General features: G+C 43.6%; 1 protein-coding gene across 1 annotated transcript in view; it reads left to right on the forward strand.

The window, feature by feature from the left end:
* LOC309553039 (alpha-2,8-sialyltransferase 8E-like) overlaps nucleotides 1-15462 on the forward strand; it is a gene marked incomplete at its 5' end in the record, with an annotated part of 60218 nt that overhangs the window by 8227 nt on the left and 36529 nt on the right. The window contains 2 exons of the mRNA XM_082253938.1: nucleotides 1638-1718; nucleotides 14452-14538. Coding sequence (XP_082110064.1) covers nucleotides 1638-1718; nucleotides 14452-14538 — 168 coding nt within the window. The remainder of the gene's footprint in view (nucleotides 1-1637; nucleotides 1719-14451; nucleotides 14539-15462) is intronic.

The following is a 15462-nucleotide window of genomic DNA, read 5'->3' on the forward strand; positions in this document are numbered from 1 at the left end:
AGGAGAAAGAATGTCAGAAAGAGAGAGAGAGAGAGCTAGTGAGACAGAGAAGGAGAGAGAAAGAGAGGAAAAGAGTGAGAAAGTGGGAGAAATAATGAGAGAGAGAGAGAGAGAGAGAGAGGGGGGGGCAGAGAGAGGGGGGACAGAGAGAAGAGGAAAGAATGCCAGAAAGAGAGCAAGAGAGAGACAAAGAGATAGAGAAGGAGATAGAGAAAGTGGGAAGAAGAATGCTAGAAAGAGAGAGAATGAGACAGACAGAGAGAGGAAGAGCGAGAGAAAGAAAAAAAGAGAGAGAAAGGGGGAGAAGGAGAGAGAGCGAGAGGCAGAAAGAGAAAGAGAGGGAAATGGAGAAAGTGGGAGAAAGAATGAGAGAGAGAGGTGGGGCAGAGAGAGAAAGAGAAGGAAAGAGAGAGAAAGTGGGAGAAATAATGCCAAAGAGGGAGAGCGAGAGAGAGAAAGAGAGGGGAGAGAGAGAGAGACAGAGTGGGAGAAAGAATGAGAGAGAGAGAGAGAGAGAGAAAGAGAGGGAGAGAGAGAGAGAGTGGGAGAAAGAATGAGAGAGAGAGAGCGGGAGAAAGAATGAGAGAGAGAGCGAGAGGGAAAGAGAGAGAAAGTGGAGAAAGAATGCAGAGAGAGAGAGAGAGAGAGATGGGGGGGGGAGAGAGAGAGAGAGAGGGGGGAGGGGGGGAGAGAGAGAGAGAGAATGGAGAGAGAGAGAGAGAGAGAATGAGAGAGAGAGAGGGGGGGAGAGAAAGTGAGAGAAAGAATGCCAGAAAGAGAGAGAGAGCGAGAGGGAGAGAGAGGGTGGGAGAAAGAATAAGAGAGAGAGGGAAAGAGAGAGAAAATGGGAGAAAGAATGATAGAGAGAGAGAGACAGAGAGGGAAAGAGAGAGAAAGAGAGAGAGAAAGAGAGAGAAAGTGGGACAGAGAGAGATAGAAAGAGAGAGAGAGAGAAAGAGAGAGAGAGAGAGAGAGAGAGAGATAAAGAAAGGAAGACAGTGAGTGAGAAGAAATAAGAGAGAGCGGGCAGAGAAAGTGGAAGTTAAAAGAAAGGGGGGGGAGAAAGAGAAAAAAAAGTGAGAGGAAGAGAGAGATAAGGATACAAAGAAAGTGTGAGAGAGAGAAAAAGGGAAAGGGTGAGAGAAAAAGAGAGGGGGGGGGGTGAGAAAGAGAAAGGGAGAGGGAGAGAAAGAAAGAGAAACGAGAGTGAGAGAAAGGGAAAATGGTAAAGAAAGAAAAGAAAAAAGTGAGAGAGGGAAAGAAAGGGAGTGAGAGACATGGAGAAAAAGAGAGAGTAAGGAACAGAGTGGGAAAAAAAAACCAAGAGAGAGACAAGAGAGAAAGTAAGAGAGAGAGAGAGAGATAAAGAAAAGAGAGAAAGAGAGAGAAAGCAATATATATATATATATATAGAGAGAGAGAAAAGAGAGAGAGAGAGAGAACAGAGAGAGAGAGAGAGAGAGAGAAGAGAGAGAGAAAAGAGAGAGAGAGAGAGAGAGAGATAAAGAGAGTGAGAGAGAGAAAAAGAAAAAATGAGAGAGAGAGTGAGAGAAAGTGATAGAGAGAAGGAAAGGGAAGATTATTGCCTCTATATTCCATTTTATTGTAATAAGAACTCTTCCTCTATTATTATAAAGGGTGAGGAAATACGGGGGTAACGTCTCTACATCGGAATGTTCCCATCTGAGATCCCTGATAATGAATTCTGTGCTGAGAATGTAAGTGAATCCTCGGTATTCTTGCTGTGTATGGGATTGTACGGATGGAGAATATTATCAGAGATGAGTGAACTTTGGAATATAAACTCTCAGCACGTTTCCCAATTGCAGAGTTGTATCTGGTCCAATCTCAATGCACAAATATTGGGCTTAGAGTGGCCGGGGTCAGACTCTGACCATAAATAAAACAGATAAATGATCTTTGTAGACACAAACTCTACACTATCTGCTTCCCCACTTATCCTGTACAACAATTCATTGTAAAAAACAAAAAACAAATTAGACCTATGTTAGTGAATGTAGATGTAAGTACAATCACATCGATGTCATATAATATCTAATCCATAGAAATCTGAAGCTTTCAACTTCCTGTTTTAGGGTGACCACTGTATTCCAGTTTTGCTTCTGCATTGTCACCCCGTGCCCCTGGTAGAGACCCCAAGCATCCATGACGCCATACTTTATGCAGGAATGGTCTACTATTAAAATCTTTCCATTCATTTTTGGAACATTTGTTAATTTTCATTCTTCTAACCTTCAACCCCTATGGGGTCAAACAGACAATTGTTTTGAACCAAAGTAATGAAAAGATTAAAAGAGGAGGATGGATTTTTTTTTTTCAAATTAACAACATTCTAACAATTAATATGTTTTTTTTTGAGAAATTCATTCCAAAATGTTAAACATAAATTACATTTTTAAAGTGCCTTTGAATTACCTTTGTCAACAATCCAACTAATATGTGACAAAATTCATGAAAATAACATTTTTATGAATTTTGTTCTATTTGGTCACATATGAATTTAATTGTTTTACTTATTTATTTGTTTATTTATTGCACATTCAGAGTAGGTCTGTCATATTATTATTTTTAAATAATCAATTAGTGTATGGCCAAGCTTTAGTCTTTGTTTGAAGCACTTTCACAATAATATTCACAATTAAGATTAGAGAAAGATGTTTTTCTATGTACATTTTAGGTCAGTGGCCTGGTACCGCATCCAACATTTTAGAATTAAATAAATATATTGAATAAAATCTATTAAATATTATATATCACATAAATATTAAATATATTAGAAAAGACAATAACAGTAAAATACCATGTAATGTTTTTTTTTTTTTTTTTGTAAATTTTTATTGGAATTTTAAGTTAACAATTTCAACAATAACATTTACAATTATTTGTAGAATTTTACCTGGTACCATGTAATGTTTTAACAATTAAATTTGATTTGTATATATATATATATATATATATATATATATATATATAAACCATCATGAATATTTTTTTTTTTGTAAAATCTATAAAATCTATTAAATATTATATATCACATACATATTAAATATATTAGAAAAGACAGTAACAGTGAAATACCATGTAATATTTTAACAATTAAAATTTAATTTTTGTATTTTTATATATATATATATATATATATATATATATATATATATAAATTATCATGAATATTTTTTTTGTAAAATTATACATGTCGATTTTCTTTTTTTTTATTGAAATATGCAAAAACAATTGATTTCATTGTAAAAACAGGGTATGGTGTGGTATTGTTAAATTCAATCTTGACAAATTTTTTTAGTTCCATGCAAACTTTATTGAGCTTTGAACATGTACAGAGAACCGCCCTGTTTCCCACAACAATCAACAAAAAAATATTTTCTAATTTAACAAATAAAAAACCCCTGTCATTGGTAAATGGTTCGTCTCAAACCCGAAACTGCTACATCTGCAGGGCAGCTTGTTCTGTTGCAAAACAACTGGCACAATCACTTGGTGAAAATAATGGAAAAAAAAAAACTAAAAAAGAAAACGAATGCAGCCAGCACATCTAAGAATTGGTAAGTTGCTATATAATTAAAAAAAGGCTTTTGGATTTAATACTGCTTTAACTGACATCCTAAGCAGATCAACGATCATTTAATTGATCTACATAGGAATGAAACATGCTAATGTAACTCTCTGCATTGTAACTGGGATGTAGAACTCTATTTACCCACAAGATGGCAGTGTCAACTAATTTGCCTGGCCATAGTCCTAACATAAGTGCTCATGCAATCTGGAGAATGTACACTATATTGTCAAAAGTATTGGGCCTTTACAAGCACATGAACTTTAATAGCTTCCCAGTCTTAGTCCGTAGGGTTCAATACTGAGTTGGCCCACCCTTTGCAGCTTTAACAGCTTCAACTCTTCTGGGAAGGCTGTCCACAAAGGTTTAGGAGTGTCTATGGGAATGTTTGAGCATTCCTCCAGAAGCGCATTTGTGAGGCCAGGCACTGATGTTGGATAAGAAGGTCTGGCTTGCAGTCTCAGCTATGACTGCATATGAACATGTTTATAGTCATCCAGCTGCCTTAAAGGATCATACCCACTAACTGAGTCTAACTTCTCACTCAACTGTTCTTAAACTTAAAGCCCTGGAAAACGTGCACTGCTTTTGCGTGCCAATGTTAAAGGGCCCCAACTGTGCTGATAGAATCTAACATCAAAGAACTGACAGAGAAGGGGACTGACAAAGAGTGGGCCCTCTTTAATGGTAGCAGTTCTGCTGATTTCCCAATCCCTTTTTCAAAGATAGAAAGGAAAGGGGTATTTGGGAATAGGGCTTTGGCCCTAACAACAACACTTGAAATTGTACTTGAACTTCGGGCTCTCCAACCCCTTCTCTTTTCCAAAGAACTCTCAGGCTAGCCAGCCTTGCAACTGTACCTCCGCAGGGGTGGGATCCTACATCTTTAGCAGTAATGGTCAGGATGAGGGATCCGGACAGACTTCCCCTCAGAGTCCTGGACATGGACAGACTAGGCCTAGCCTGTCCCGTTTGGATGGTGAACCTCTACATGATCTATGTAGATGGCCCGCCCTAAGTTCCAATTGGTCTTCACAGAGCACAAGGTGTCCCATAGTTCAGGCCTTTCTTTTTTCTGATACGGCTTGGGGATTTAAAGGAACTCCCAAATCACACCGTCGCACCACTCTTCTTTTCTGGCCTTGATCTCCAACATAATCTTCTGAGGAGCATGGGGGTAATCATACCCATACTCCAGGGCCACCTTCCTCTGTATAAAGCGTTGACATCTTGAGAACCTGGGAAGGGTCTGTCGATTTCCTCATCCAGGTGGGGAGTATAGGGTCTCTGTTCTCCTGATGAGCTTTGAGTAGGCCTCGTTCTGATCCCTAACCCAGGTGTAGGTACGAGGTGGGGAAAAATCTGGGACCCTTGTAGCTTAGGCCTCACAGAACCCCAAATTCCTGGCACACTGCATGCGTACCACTGACAGAGATGTATAGTAACGAAGTAGTACTACTTAAGTACTGTACTTAAGTACCGAAAATGCGGTATCTGTACTTTCCTAGAGTAGAATTTTTTTCTTCTACTTTTACTTTACTACATTTTTTCGATGATTTCGATACTTCTACTCCAATATTTTTTTTTGTGCTGCATTGTTACTCGTTACTTTTAAAAAAATTACCACTGCCAGAACAGTAGATGGCAGGTTGCATAAAGCTCAAAAAAATGTGTATAATGTCATTTGTAAATCAGCGCATACGAAAATAAAGGCTGTGTATAATAAAAGCTGCTATATCAAATCTTTCCAATAAAAAGAAAATATGAAACAAACAAATAAATGGTGCTACAGCGCTTAAAGTGCATCAAGAAACTACTAACAAACACAACTTGGCTGTGCGAATAAAGTGCCTGTGCAATCGATATAATATCATCGTTGCCCCCAGTGTGCCCTGCCCACACTCCACACAGTATCAAAAATAAAGTGACATGAATGTGCTAAAGCCTAAATGCATTGAAAATAATTATTCCCACAATGTAACAGTAAATTCCATTCATATAAAAATTAAATATGAAAATAAAATCACAATAAAATAAGTTATGAAATAACAAATAAGTTAGGTCAGGTGCGTGCAACAAGTTGAAGTGTGTAAGATTCAGAGATGTATAGTAACGAAGTAGAACTACTTAAGTACTGTACTTAAGTACGGAAAGGCGGTATCTGTACTTTCCTAGAGTAGAATTTTTTTCTCCTACTTCTACTTTTACTTCACTACATTTTTTCGATGATTTCGATACTTCTACTCCGATATTTTTTTTTTGTGCTGCATCTTTACTCGTTACTTTTCTCTGCCTTTCCCTTTTTCTTTTTTGTTTGGTTTCCCTCCTTACTGCTCTCTCCTACTCTTTCAATTATCCTCCCTATTCTGCCTTCCCCCCTCCCCTCCCCTTTTCTATAGGAAGGCAAAGGTAAAGATACCCCCCTTTTTCATGTGTACCTGGTCTCTGGCCATTTGGGTAGCGTTGTTCCACTCCAGGCTTCCGCTGGGCCGGCGTGGAGTGCTCCCACATGCGACTCTCGGCGCTCTGACATGTGTGGTGGCCTTCGGCCACTCCGCTCCTCCCCTCCTTGTCTCCATTCGCTGACGTCTCAGCGCTGGGAGACGGGGATTCCGGCGGCCGCGCAGTAGAGGCACGTGCGCATGCGCAGTGTGATCGAGGCACTGGCGGCCATCTTGGTTAAGGGAAACATGGGGGGGTCTCTGATGTAAGGGGGGGCTTTGTGTGGGTGGTCTCTGATGTAAGGGGGCTCTGTGTGGGGGGTCTCTGATGTAAGGGGGGTCTCTGATGTAAGGGGGGCTGTGTGGGAGGGCTCTGATGTAAGGGGAGCTCTGTGTGGAGGGGCTCTGGTGTAGGGGGAGCTCTGTGGGGGGCTCTATACTCTGATGTAAGGGGGGCTCTGTGGGGATGGTCTCTGATGTAAGGGGGCTCTGTGTTGGGGTCTTTGGATGTAAGGGGGGCTTTGTGTGGGGGGTCTCTTATGTAAGGGGGGCTCTGTGTGGGGGGTCTCTGATGTAAAGGGTGCTTTGTGTGGGGGGTCTTTGATGTAAGGGGGCTCTGTGTGGGGGGTCTCTGATGTAAGGGGGCGCTGTGTGGGGGGTCTTTGATGTAAGGGGGCTCTGTGTGGGGGGTCTCTGGTGTAAGGGGGCTCTGTGTGGGGGTCTCTGATGTAAGGGGTCTCTGTGTGGGGGGTCTCTGATGTGTGGGGGTCTTTGATGTAAGGGGGCTCTGTGTGGGGGGGTCTCTGATGTAAGGGGGACTCTGTGTGGGAGGGCTCTGATGTGGGGGGCTCTGATGTAAGGGGGCTCTGTGTTGGGGTCTCTGATGTAAGGGGGGCTTTGTGTGAGGGGTCTCTAAAGTAAGGGGGCTTTGTGTGGGGATGGTCTCTGATGTAAGGGGGCTCTGTGTTGGGGTCTCTGATGTAAGGGGGCTCTGTGGGGGGGGGTCTCTGATGTAAGGGGAGCTCCTGTGTGGGGTCTCTGATGTAAAGGGGGCTCTTTGTGGGGGCTGGGGGGTCTCTGCTGTAAGGGTGCTCTGTGTGGGGGGTCTCTGATGTAAGTGGGGCCTCTGTGGGGGGTTTCTGTTGTAAGGGGGCTCCATTGGGGGGTTTCTGTTGTAAGGGGGGCTCCGTTGGGGGGGTCTCTGATGTAAGGGGGGTCTCTAATGTAAGGGGGGCTAAGTTTGTAGTGATCAAAAAAGAAAAGTCAAATGAAGTGCAAAAAAAGTGCAAGAAAAAATGTGCAGGGCGCTGGTGGGGGCGCCACAGGATCAGCTCGCACAGGGAGCTTGAACACCTAAGGCCGGCCCTGGTTGGGAGGTTCTTTCCCATTAACAGCAGATATGAAATTATATTCATCTTGTTTTGTCACATATATATATTTGAAGATTCACAATATTTTGAACTTTTTATTGACTTAGATTTCATACACTCTTCCTTTATTTCATTATTGGAATATATTGTTGTATATCACATTGGTTTATATATGATTTTGCGCACCAATAAGCTGTGGAGAAAAAAAAACATGCAGGGAAGAGAAGGAGGGATGCTTTAAAAGGGGAAGGGAGGGACATACTTTATCTGTTTTTTTGTTTACAAAAAGTTACAGCCTAAGGAATTGTGATTGTCCTTTAGGTTAATCATTCGAATAAATCATTTGAAATAAATTCAAATAATAAAAAACAATATGATGTTCAAACTTTTGACTTCTTTCTTTAATAACTACATAACACAGTACTTCTACTTCTACTTTCAGTACTTGAGTAGAATTTTTTTTTTTTTCAAAACTACTGGTACTTTTTACTTTTAGTACTTAAGTAGCAATTTTTTTGAAAAAACTACTTGCAATACTTAAGTAAAAAAAATGTTGAATACTTTAGTACTTCTACTTAAGTAACTTTTTCTGCGAGCACTTCCACTTCTACTTAAGTCACTTTTTGATTGAGCACTTGTACTTTTACTCAAGTAGAAATTTTGAGTACTTTATACAGGTCTGACCACCGAATCCCTTGTTTCCTCATCAGGTAAACTGGGACTTTGTGAGCTTCTCCTCTCATCTGCTCCCCAGTCCCACTCAGTCTCTTCCTCGGACTTCCAGACATCTATCCCTTCCTCCAAGGATCCAAACCGATGCTGAAAGCTGGGGGACCCTACATCAATGGCTCAAACCTCCCCTTCACTCGTCACACTGGGGGCCTTCTTTCCAGGAGCCCATTGATTCCCCTCTGCCTTGATAGAAGTGGGTTCTGCCTGTGCAGGTGTATTTGGCCCTCTTCCAGGTCGCGACTCGACCTGAATCACCTGGGTGCACTTCACCTCTGAGGTGTGAGTTTCCCTGGTCTGGCATACAGCAGTGTAAGTCTGTACTACCGGCCCCGGCTTCGGCAGCGCTCACAGCACTCCCCTTCCACTGCCTAGAGGGATCCTCATGGGTGTCAGCACCTCCTGAGTGAGGCCTGTCTCCCAGATCACACACAACTTCCTGGGCTGACTTTCACTTGGCACCACCTGCACATGTAAACCACCGCAGTGTCTGCACGGACTCCAGGCCTGCAGATGCAGAGACACATTCAAGCATCGGTGACATACCAGCCCGAGATGCTCCTTGTCCTTCCCGCTGCACAGTGCCAGTCCTCCCTTGGGCACCAACCGCACTCCGGTGTCCCATAGGACCAACTCTGGTGATTCTGCCTACTTCTTAGGTACTCCGCCAACATGTGGGATAGCCCCTGAGCCTTGGTTCACTCTGTCACCCATGTGCCTCCTTCTCAGCTATACCTGAAGGCAGAAGTGATTTCTCAGCTCTCTTCCTCCTTTCGATTGGCAGTCTGTGAGCAGTGACTCCGCCCACAACTCCAGACTAGCTGACTCTCTGGCAGGGGCTCCTCCTGTTAGGCAGATCTCTTCAGCGCGCGCTTTCCCGCGCGGTACAGTAACCTCTTCACTGCTGCTCCAACTCTGCTCAGCCAGCACGAAGGTCACTGCATGGCAGATTTTGTTCTCCAATCCACACACATCTGCCAATTTCTGTCTGCACCTGGGCCTCAGTAGCGCTTCCATCTTGCCAAGCCTACTGACCTCCCTCGCTGTTTAGGAAAATTATCCCGCTGTCATAAATTGCACGGCCAACATTTTTCTCCACAGCACATGTACAGACATGACTTCCCATACTGTTAAGGAAAATGGCCCCGCTGCCATGAATTGCACGGTCAACACTTTTCTTCACAGTACATGTACAGACACGACCCCCGACACACCGATCCCTGTGTCCCGGGTCACTACTCTCTTTATCCATACTTGCACCGATTACTGTAAGCAGACACAGTCCTTTTGTACAATACAGTGCATCTCCTCTTCATCATTTCTCCTGCATTTTACTTGTAAAGGCATGCTGTTTCTTTGACAAAAGTCCATGCGTTGTCATTGGCAACGTCATTGCAAACTTGACGTATCATCCCACTCTCCCTTGTCCCTGTAGAGCAGACATTACTTTCTTCGCTGACACTGCAGTACATTTCTTGAGGAAACTTTGCGTTACTTTGCACGATTTTCCAGTCGTTGCCCTTAGCAACCGTTGCAGTAACCAAGAAGCGAATCCTGGATGATGCCCCCAAATGTAGCACTGCCCCCTTGAGGACTGCTGAATTATTCACCTTTGGATCCCCCTGGGTTACCATTAGCTACTGCACCATGCACAATTTAACACTTTACTCCTTGGCTCAGTCAATGAACAGTCTAGGGATGTAGTTGTTTTTTTGTTGTTTTATTTAATTAGGGATGGAAGAAGGGAAGAGTGGGATACTCCAAATTAAATTATTCACAATGGATGAGGTTTCACTCACGGCTGCAGATTCACCTTGCCACTAGATGAATTTGGGTTAAGTCTCTGTATAGATGACTTGTTTGAGTAGATTATCTTCAGGATACACTCCTAGTATCCTCTTTCACTCAACAGACTGACACCCGTCCTCTGACTATCCTACACCGGGGTGCCCCCCCTCAGGTCAGGCCCCTTGACATGATCCCCTGTACTCACAATATTATTTTTCAAGGGTCTACAGTGTCTCTACCCCTCCTGTCAGCTCTCCTGGACCTCTGGGTTCAGTTCCTTCCCTCTGGTCCTCTGTGACCATGTGCCACCACTACAGAGGAAGAGGGAGCCACCACCCTCCCTCTGGGACTCTGCTCACCAGCCATTGGTCAGGTTTCCTCCCACTGTCCAACATGCCTCCCTATTGGACCAGTGTGAAACACTATCTATACCCAATGAATCACACACACACTGAGCACACAGAGCAGACCTAACTCACAGATCCTGCTCTCTGATAGGCAGAAAGCAATATAGATTTGCCCGCTGCTCCTATGATAGGCAGACAGAGCCAACAACTATACTCTCTCACTAGCATCTACCTAGGAGGGTGCTACATATGCATTAAGATAAAAAGTCTTCTGTGTGCAGCAGCCCCCCTAATACTTACCTGAGCCCCATCTGGATCCAGAGATGCTGCAGGAGTGTCTCGGCTGCCCGAAACTTTCTTTCCTCATTGGCTGAGACAGCTGCGCGGCGCAATTGGCTCCCGCTGCTGTCAGTGAAAGTGAAAGTCAATGAGCAAATGAGGAGAGAGAGGAGGCGGAACCAAATCGTGGCTCCGTGTCTGAATGGACACACAGAGTGACGGCTCGGCTTCAGTGCCCCCATAGCAAGCTGCTTGCTGAGGGGACACTCATCAGGGGGGAGGGGCCAGAAGCGCCGGCGAGGGACCCGAGAAGAGGCGACTATGTTCAAAATCACTGCACAGAGGAGGCAAGTATAACATGTTTGTTATTTATAAATAAAAAAACTGATACTTTAGTATCACTTTAACACACACTACACATAGTTAGGCACACTTTTAAACCCTTGATCACCCTAGATGTTAACCCCTTCCCAGCCAGTGTCATTAGTGCAGTGACAGTGAATAGTATTATCACTGATCACTGTATTTGTGTCACTGGTGGTGTCAGGGGCAGTTAGTCAGTTCCCCCCCCAGTGTCAGTTAGTGTCAGATTGTCCGCCGCACCGCCGCAATCATAAACCCAGTATATATACACCATAGTTTGGAGGTGCTATAACTTTCAATGTTGGCAAATAACACATAGCTTTGTATAGAATGAGGGATCTCTCAGTTTCTCATCCCTGCAAAGCAAGGCACTTAACACACCTTACACAAAGTTAGGCACACTTTTAACCCCTTGATCACCCTAGATGTTAACCCCTTCCCAGCCAGTGTCATTAGTGCAGTGACAGTGTATAGTATTATCACTGATCACTGTATTTGTGTCACTGGTGGTGTCAGGGGCAGTTAGTCAGTTCCCCCCAGTGCCAGTTAGTGTCAGATTGTCCACCGCACCATCACTGTCCCATTATAAGTCGTTGATCACTGCCATTAGTAGTAAAAATTCCAGTATACACCAATCAGCCATACCATTATGACCACTGACAGGTAAAGGAAATATCTCGTTACAATGGCATCTGAAAATTGGGGGGATATATTAGGCAGCAAGTGAACATGTTGTCCACAAAGTTGATGTGGTGCAAGCAGAAAAAAACAGGCATCGCAGTTTGTTGTGTATGGGGCTGTAAATCCCATGGTGACCCGTGTCCACAGCCAAAAGCTTCTACAATGGTCACATGAACATCAGAACTGGACTACGGAGCGATGGAAGAAGGTGGCCTGGTCTGATGAATCACGTTTTCTTTTACATCATGTGAATGACCGTATGCCTGTGCATCACTTACCTGGGGAAGAGATGGCAGAAGGCAAGTAGGCAGAGGCAGTGTGACACTTTGGCAATGTTCTGCTGGGAAACCTTGGCTCCTGCCATTCATGTTGATGGTACTTTGGTGTCCATGCCTCAGTGGGTCAGGGCTGTTTTAGCAAAAAGAGGCCATATTCAATATTAGTAGGGATGATCGAACTTTTGAAAAGTTTGGTTCAACCAGAACACCCGAATTTCCTGAAAGTTCGGTTCTGATTCCAGAACCTCATTGAAATCAATGGGACCCGAACTTCTGGAATCAAAAAACACCATTTTGAAGCCCTAAAACCCAATAAATGCCCCTAAAAAGTGCCTAGGGTTCTGGGTCATGCCTCAGGGACTATTAATCACACAAAAAAGTTCTTAGAAATTGTCATTTTTGATAGAGAGCCAATTATTGAAAAACATTATTGAAAAAAAAAAATTAGATTTCTTTGGATTTAGTGTCTGGGGGGGTCTAAAAAGTGTACATGTGAAGTTTCAGGTCTGTAGCATGTCCAGAACCAGAAAAAAAAGTTTGTTTGTATTAGAATTAATATAGAACAGGGATATGGCTCCGCTATTTTCACACCTTGCCTGTTTTGTAGCAAGCGTTTTTTTGGGCATTTTTTGGGGGTCTTTGGAGGCAGGCATAACATCAGAACTTCTGTGTAGGGGTATATACACACACACACACACACGTATGTATATATACACATACACATATATAGGTGTGAAAGTAGCAGAAACCTATGCTTGCGCTAATGAAATAATTAACACCCATATGGCTTCTCTGCTATAACACCTATATGTGTATATGTGTATAAATACATATAAGCGTGTGTGTATATATACCCCTATACAGAAGTTCAGATGTTTGGCCTGCCTCCAAAGACCCCAAAAAAATGCCCAAAAAAACGCCTGCTGCAAAAACAAACCTGGGCGTTTTTGTAGCTGGCGTTTTTTGGGCATTTTTTGGGCATCTCATCTTCTTCTTAAATGTATCAGGAAGTCAGATTTACATGCAAAAGCACCCTGTCTACGTGCACAATTATATGACATATCTTTATGTTCAATTCCAAACCACAATCTCCAGTATTATTTTGTTTGTCTGAATGTCTGACGTCATTACGCACGACACAATCACAGAAGGAACATTCCCCGGAGGAGACCCTCCACCTCTTCATACTCATCAGTTTGCACTACGGGTGGCAGTATGAGATGGGGAAATGCCGCCCGTAACGCGCCGCAAACTGATGACACACAAAACTGCTGGAATTAAAAATCTTGGGCATCAATTTGCTGCCCCTCTCAAAGTTCTGCCTGGGTCCAATGGACCCAGTGGGACCCATGGTAGGGCCAGCCCTGCAGTGACAGTGTATATTATTATCACTAATCACTGTATTAGTGTCACTGGTGGTGTCAGTGGCAGTTAGTCAGTTCCCCCAGTCAGGGCCGCTGATAAGGGGGGACCACCAGCCCTCTTGTAGGGGGCCCCAGCACACAGGGGGGCCAACACAGGGAGGGGGATTAGTGATGGACAACAAATACAGAAATCTTCCTCCAGCACCTGAATCTGATCTCTGTCCCTCTTCCTGCTATCAGCTTTTATCTGCTGAGAAAGACAGTTGTTCCTCACTAATCCCCCTTCCTGTGTGGGCCCCCCTCGAAGCACAGGCTCTAATGTTATCTCTGCTCAGGAGTTTATTTGTAACTTTGTTTCTCTCTCTCTCTGTCTCTCTGATCACTGAGCTCCAAACTGCCCAGCCTGTATATTTTTCTTATCTCAACTTCATTTTTACTTAACATAGTTTTTTTTTTTTTAGATTTAGCAGGAATTATGTGAGTTATGATATATTTGTGTCTGCTAATAGTGATTTTGTTGTAATTTTAGCTAAATATATCTTTAATATTTTCTTGGGGGGGGGGCCCTTCCAGGTAGTCTGTATGGGGCCCCGCGATTTCTAACAGCAGCCCTGCCCCCAGTGTCAGTTAGTGTCAGTCTGCTCACCGCACTCAGTATCCACTTTTAAGTCGTTGATCATTGCCATTTGTAGTATAAAAAATGTAAAAAAATAAAATAAAAACTCCAGTATATTTACCATAGTTTGGAGACGCTATAACGTTCACACAAACAAACCAACATACACGTATTGTTTTTTTTTTCTTTTTTTTATCAAAAACATGCAGTAGAATACATTTTGCCCAAAATTTATGAAGAAATTTCTTTTTTTTTTTTACTATTATTGGATATGTTTTACACAAGAAAGTAAAACATTTTTTTTTTTTTAAAATATGTTCAGTCTTTTTTGTTTATATCACAAAAAAAAAAGTGTTGAATAAATACCATGAAAAGAAAGCTCTATTTGTGTGAAAAGGTTATATAAATGGTGTTTGTGTACAGTGTTGCATGACCGCGTAATTGTCAGTTAAAGTAGGCACAGTGCCAAAAAGCAAAGAATGGTCTAGTCATAAAAGGTATCTTCCGAAGCTGAAGTGGCTGTAGATGTTTGCAGTCATCATATACTGTGAATTAATCATGCATTTTGCATTTCTACAATGATTGTTTTCTTTCTTGCTGTAGATTTAAAAAGCAAGCATTTTTTGAGGTGGTGAAGGCACTTCAGCAGTGTCCTTGGAAAGAGGATCAGACAGAGCGTAACCTGCTTCAGTAAGTATGGGAGCAGTGGGTGCATTCTCCGTATGGTGATGGATAATACATAATCTGGGTCCCTTATATCAGTGTTTCTCAACTGGGGTTCCGCGGCACCCCGGGGTGCCATGAGGAGTCCTTAGAGGTGCCGCGGCAACAGCCAGATCCGATCGATCCTCTGTTAGCTTCTGTGCTAAATGAGGGAGAGTACAATAACTCCTGTGTAGAGAGGAGGCAAAGGGCTGCACCCGCACCTCCCCCCGCTCTCTGCTCCTCTCTAAACTCTTGCCGGCAAAAGAGAAAGCTGAGCTGGCCACCTGACTGGGTCCTTCCACCTGATGACATCATTGGTTGCTGAGAACTTGCCGGCAAGAGTACAGAGCGGGGAGGGGGGGGGGGTGCGGGCGCAGCTCTCTGCCCTCTCTGTACACAGGAGTTATCTGTGCACTCTCCCTCCTGTTAACAGTTAAAAGCAGGGGATCGCACAGATCTCAGGAAGGAGAGGAGCTGGGAGGGGGTAGAAAGCACAAGCCACGCCTCCTCCTGGCTCTCTCTTCTTTTGGCTGCTGTCAGTACTGTAATTGAGAGGGAGGATATGGGAGGTAATTGTGCTATGTGAGGGATTTGGGAACAGGTGGTGGATTGTGCTAAGAAGGGGGATTTGGGGGGGGGGGTTGTGCTGGGAGGGTGATTTGGGTCGTGGGTTGTGCTCGGAGGGGGGATTTGTGGGGGTTGTACTAGGAGGTGGAATTTGCGGTGGTTTGTGCTAGGAAGGGGGATTTGGGTGAGGGCGTTGTCCTAGGAGGGGGGTTTGTGCTGGGAGGGGGAATTGGGGTGGGAGGGGTAATTAAGGTAAAAACAGGGATTTGGGGGTTTGTGCTAGGAGGGGGGGATTTGGGGGGGGGGGGTTGTCCTAAGATCGAGAGTTTGTCCTGGGAGAAG

The sequence above is a fragment of the Pelophylax lessonae genome (genome assembly GCF_965119305.1).
Source record: "Pelophylax lessonae genome assembly, chromosome: 4".
Lineage (NCBI taxonomy): Eukaryota > Metazoa > Chordata > Amphibia > Anura > Ranidae > Pelophylax > Pelophylax lessonae.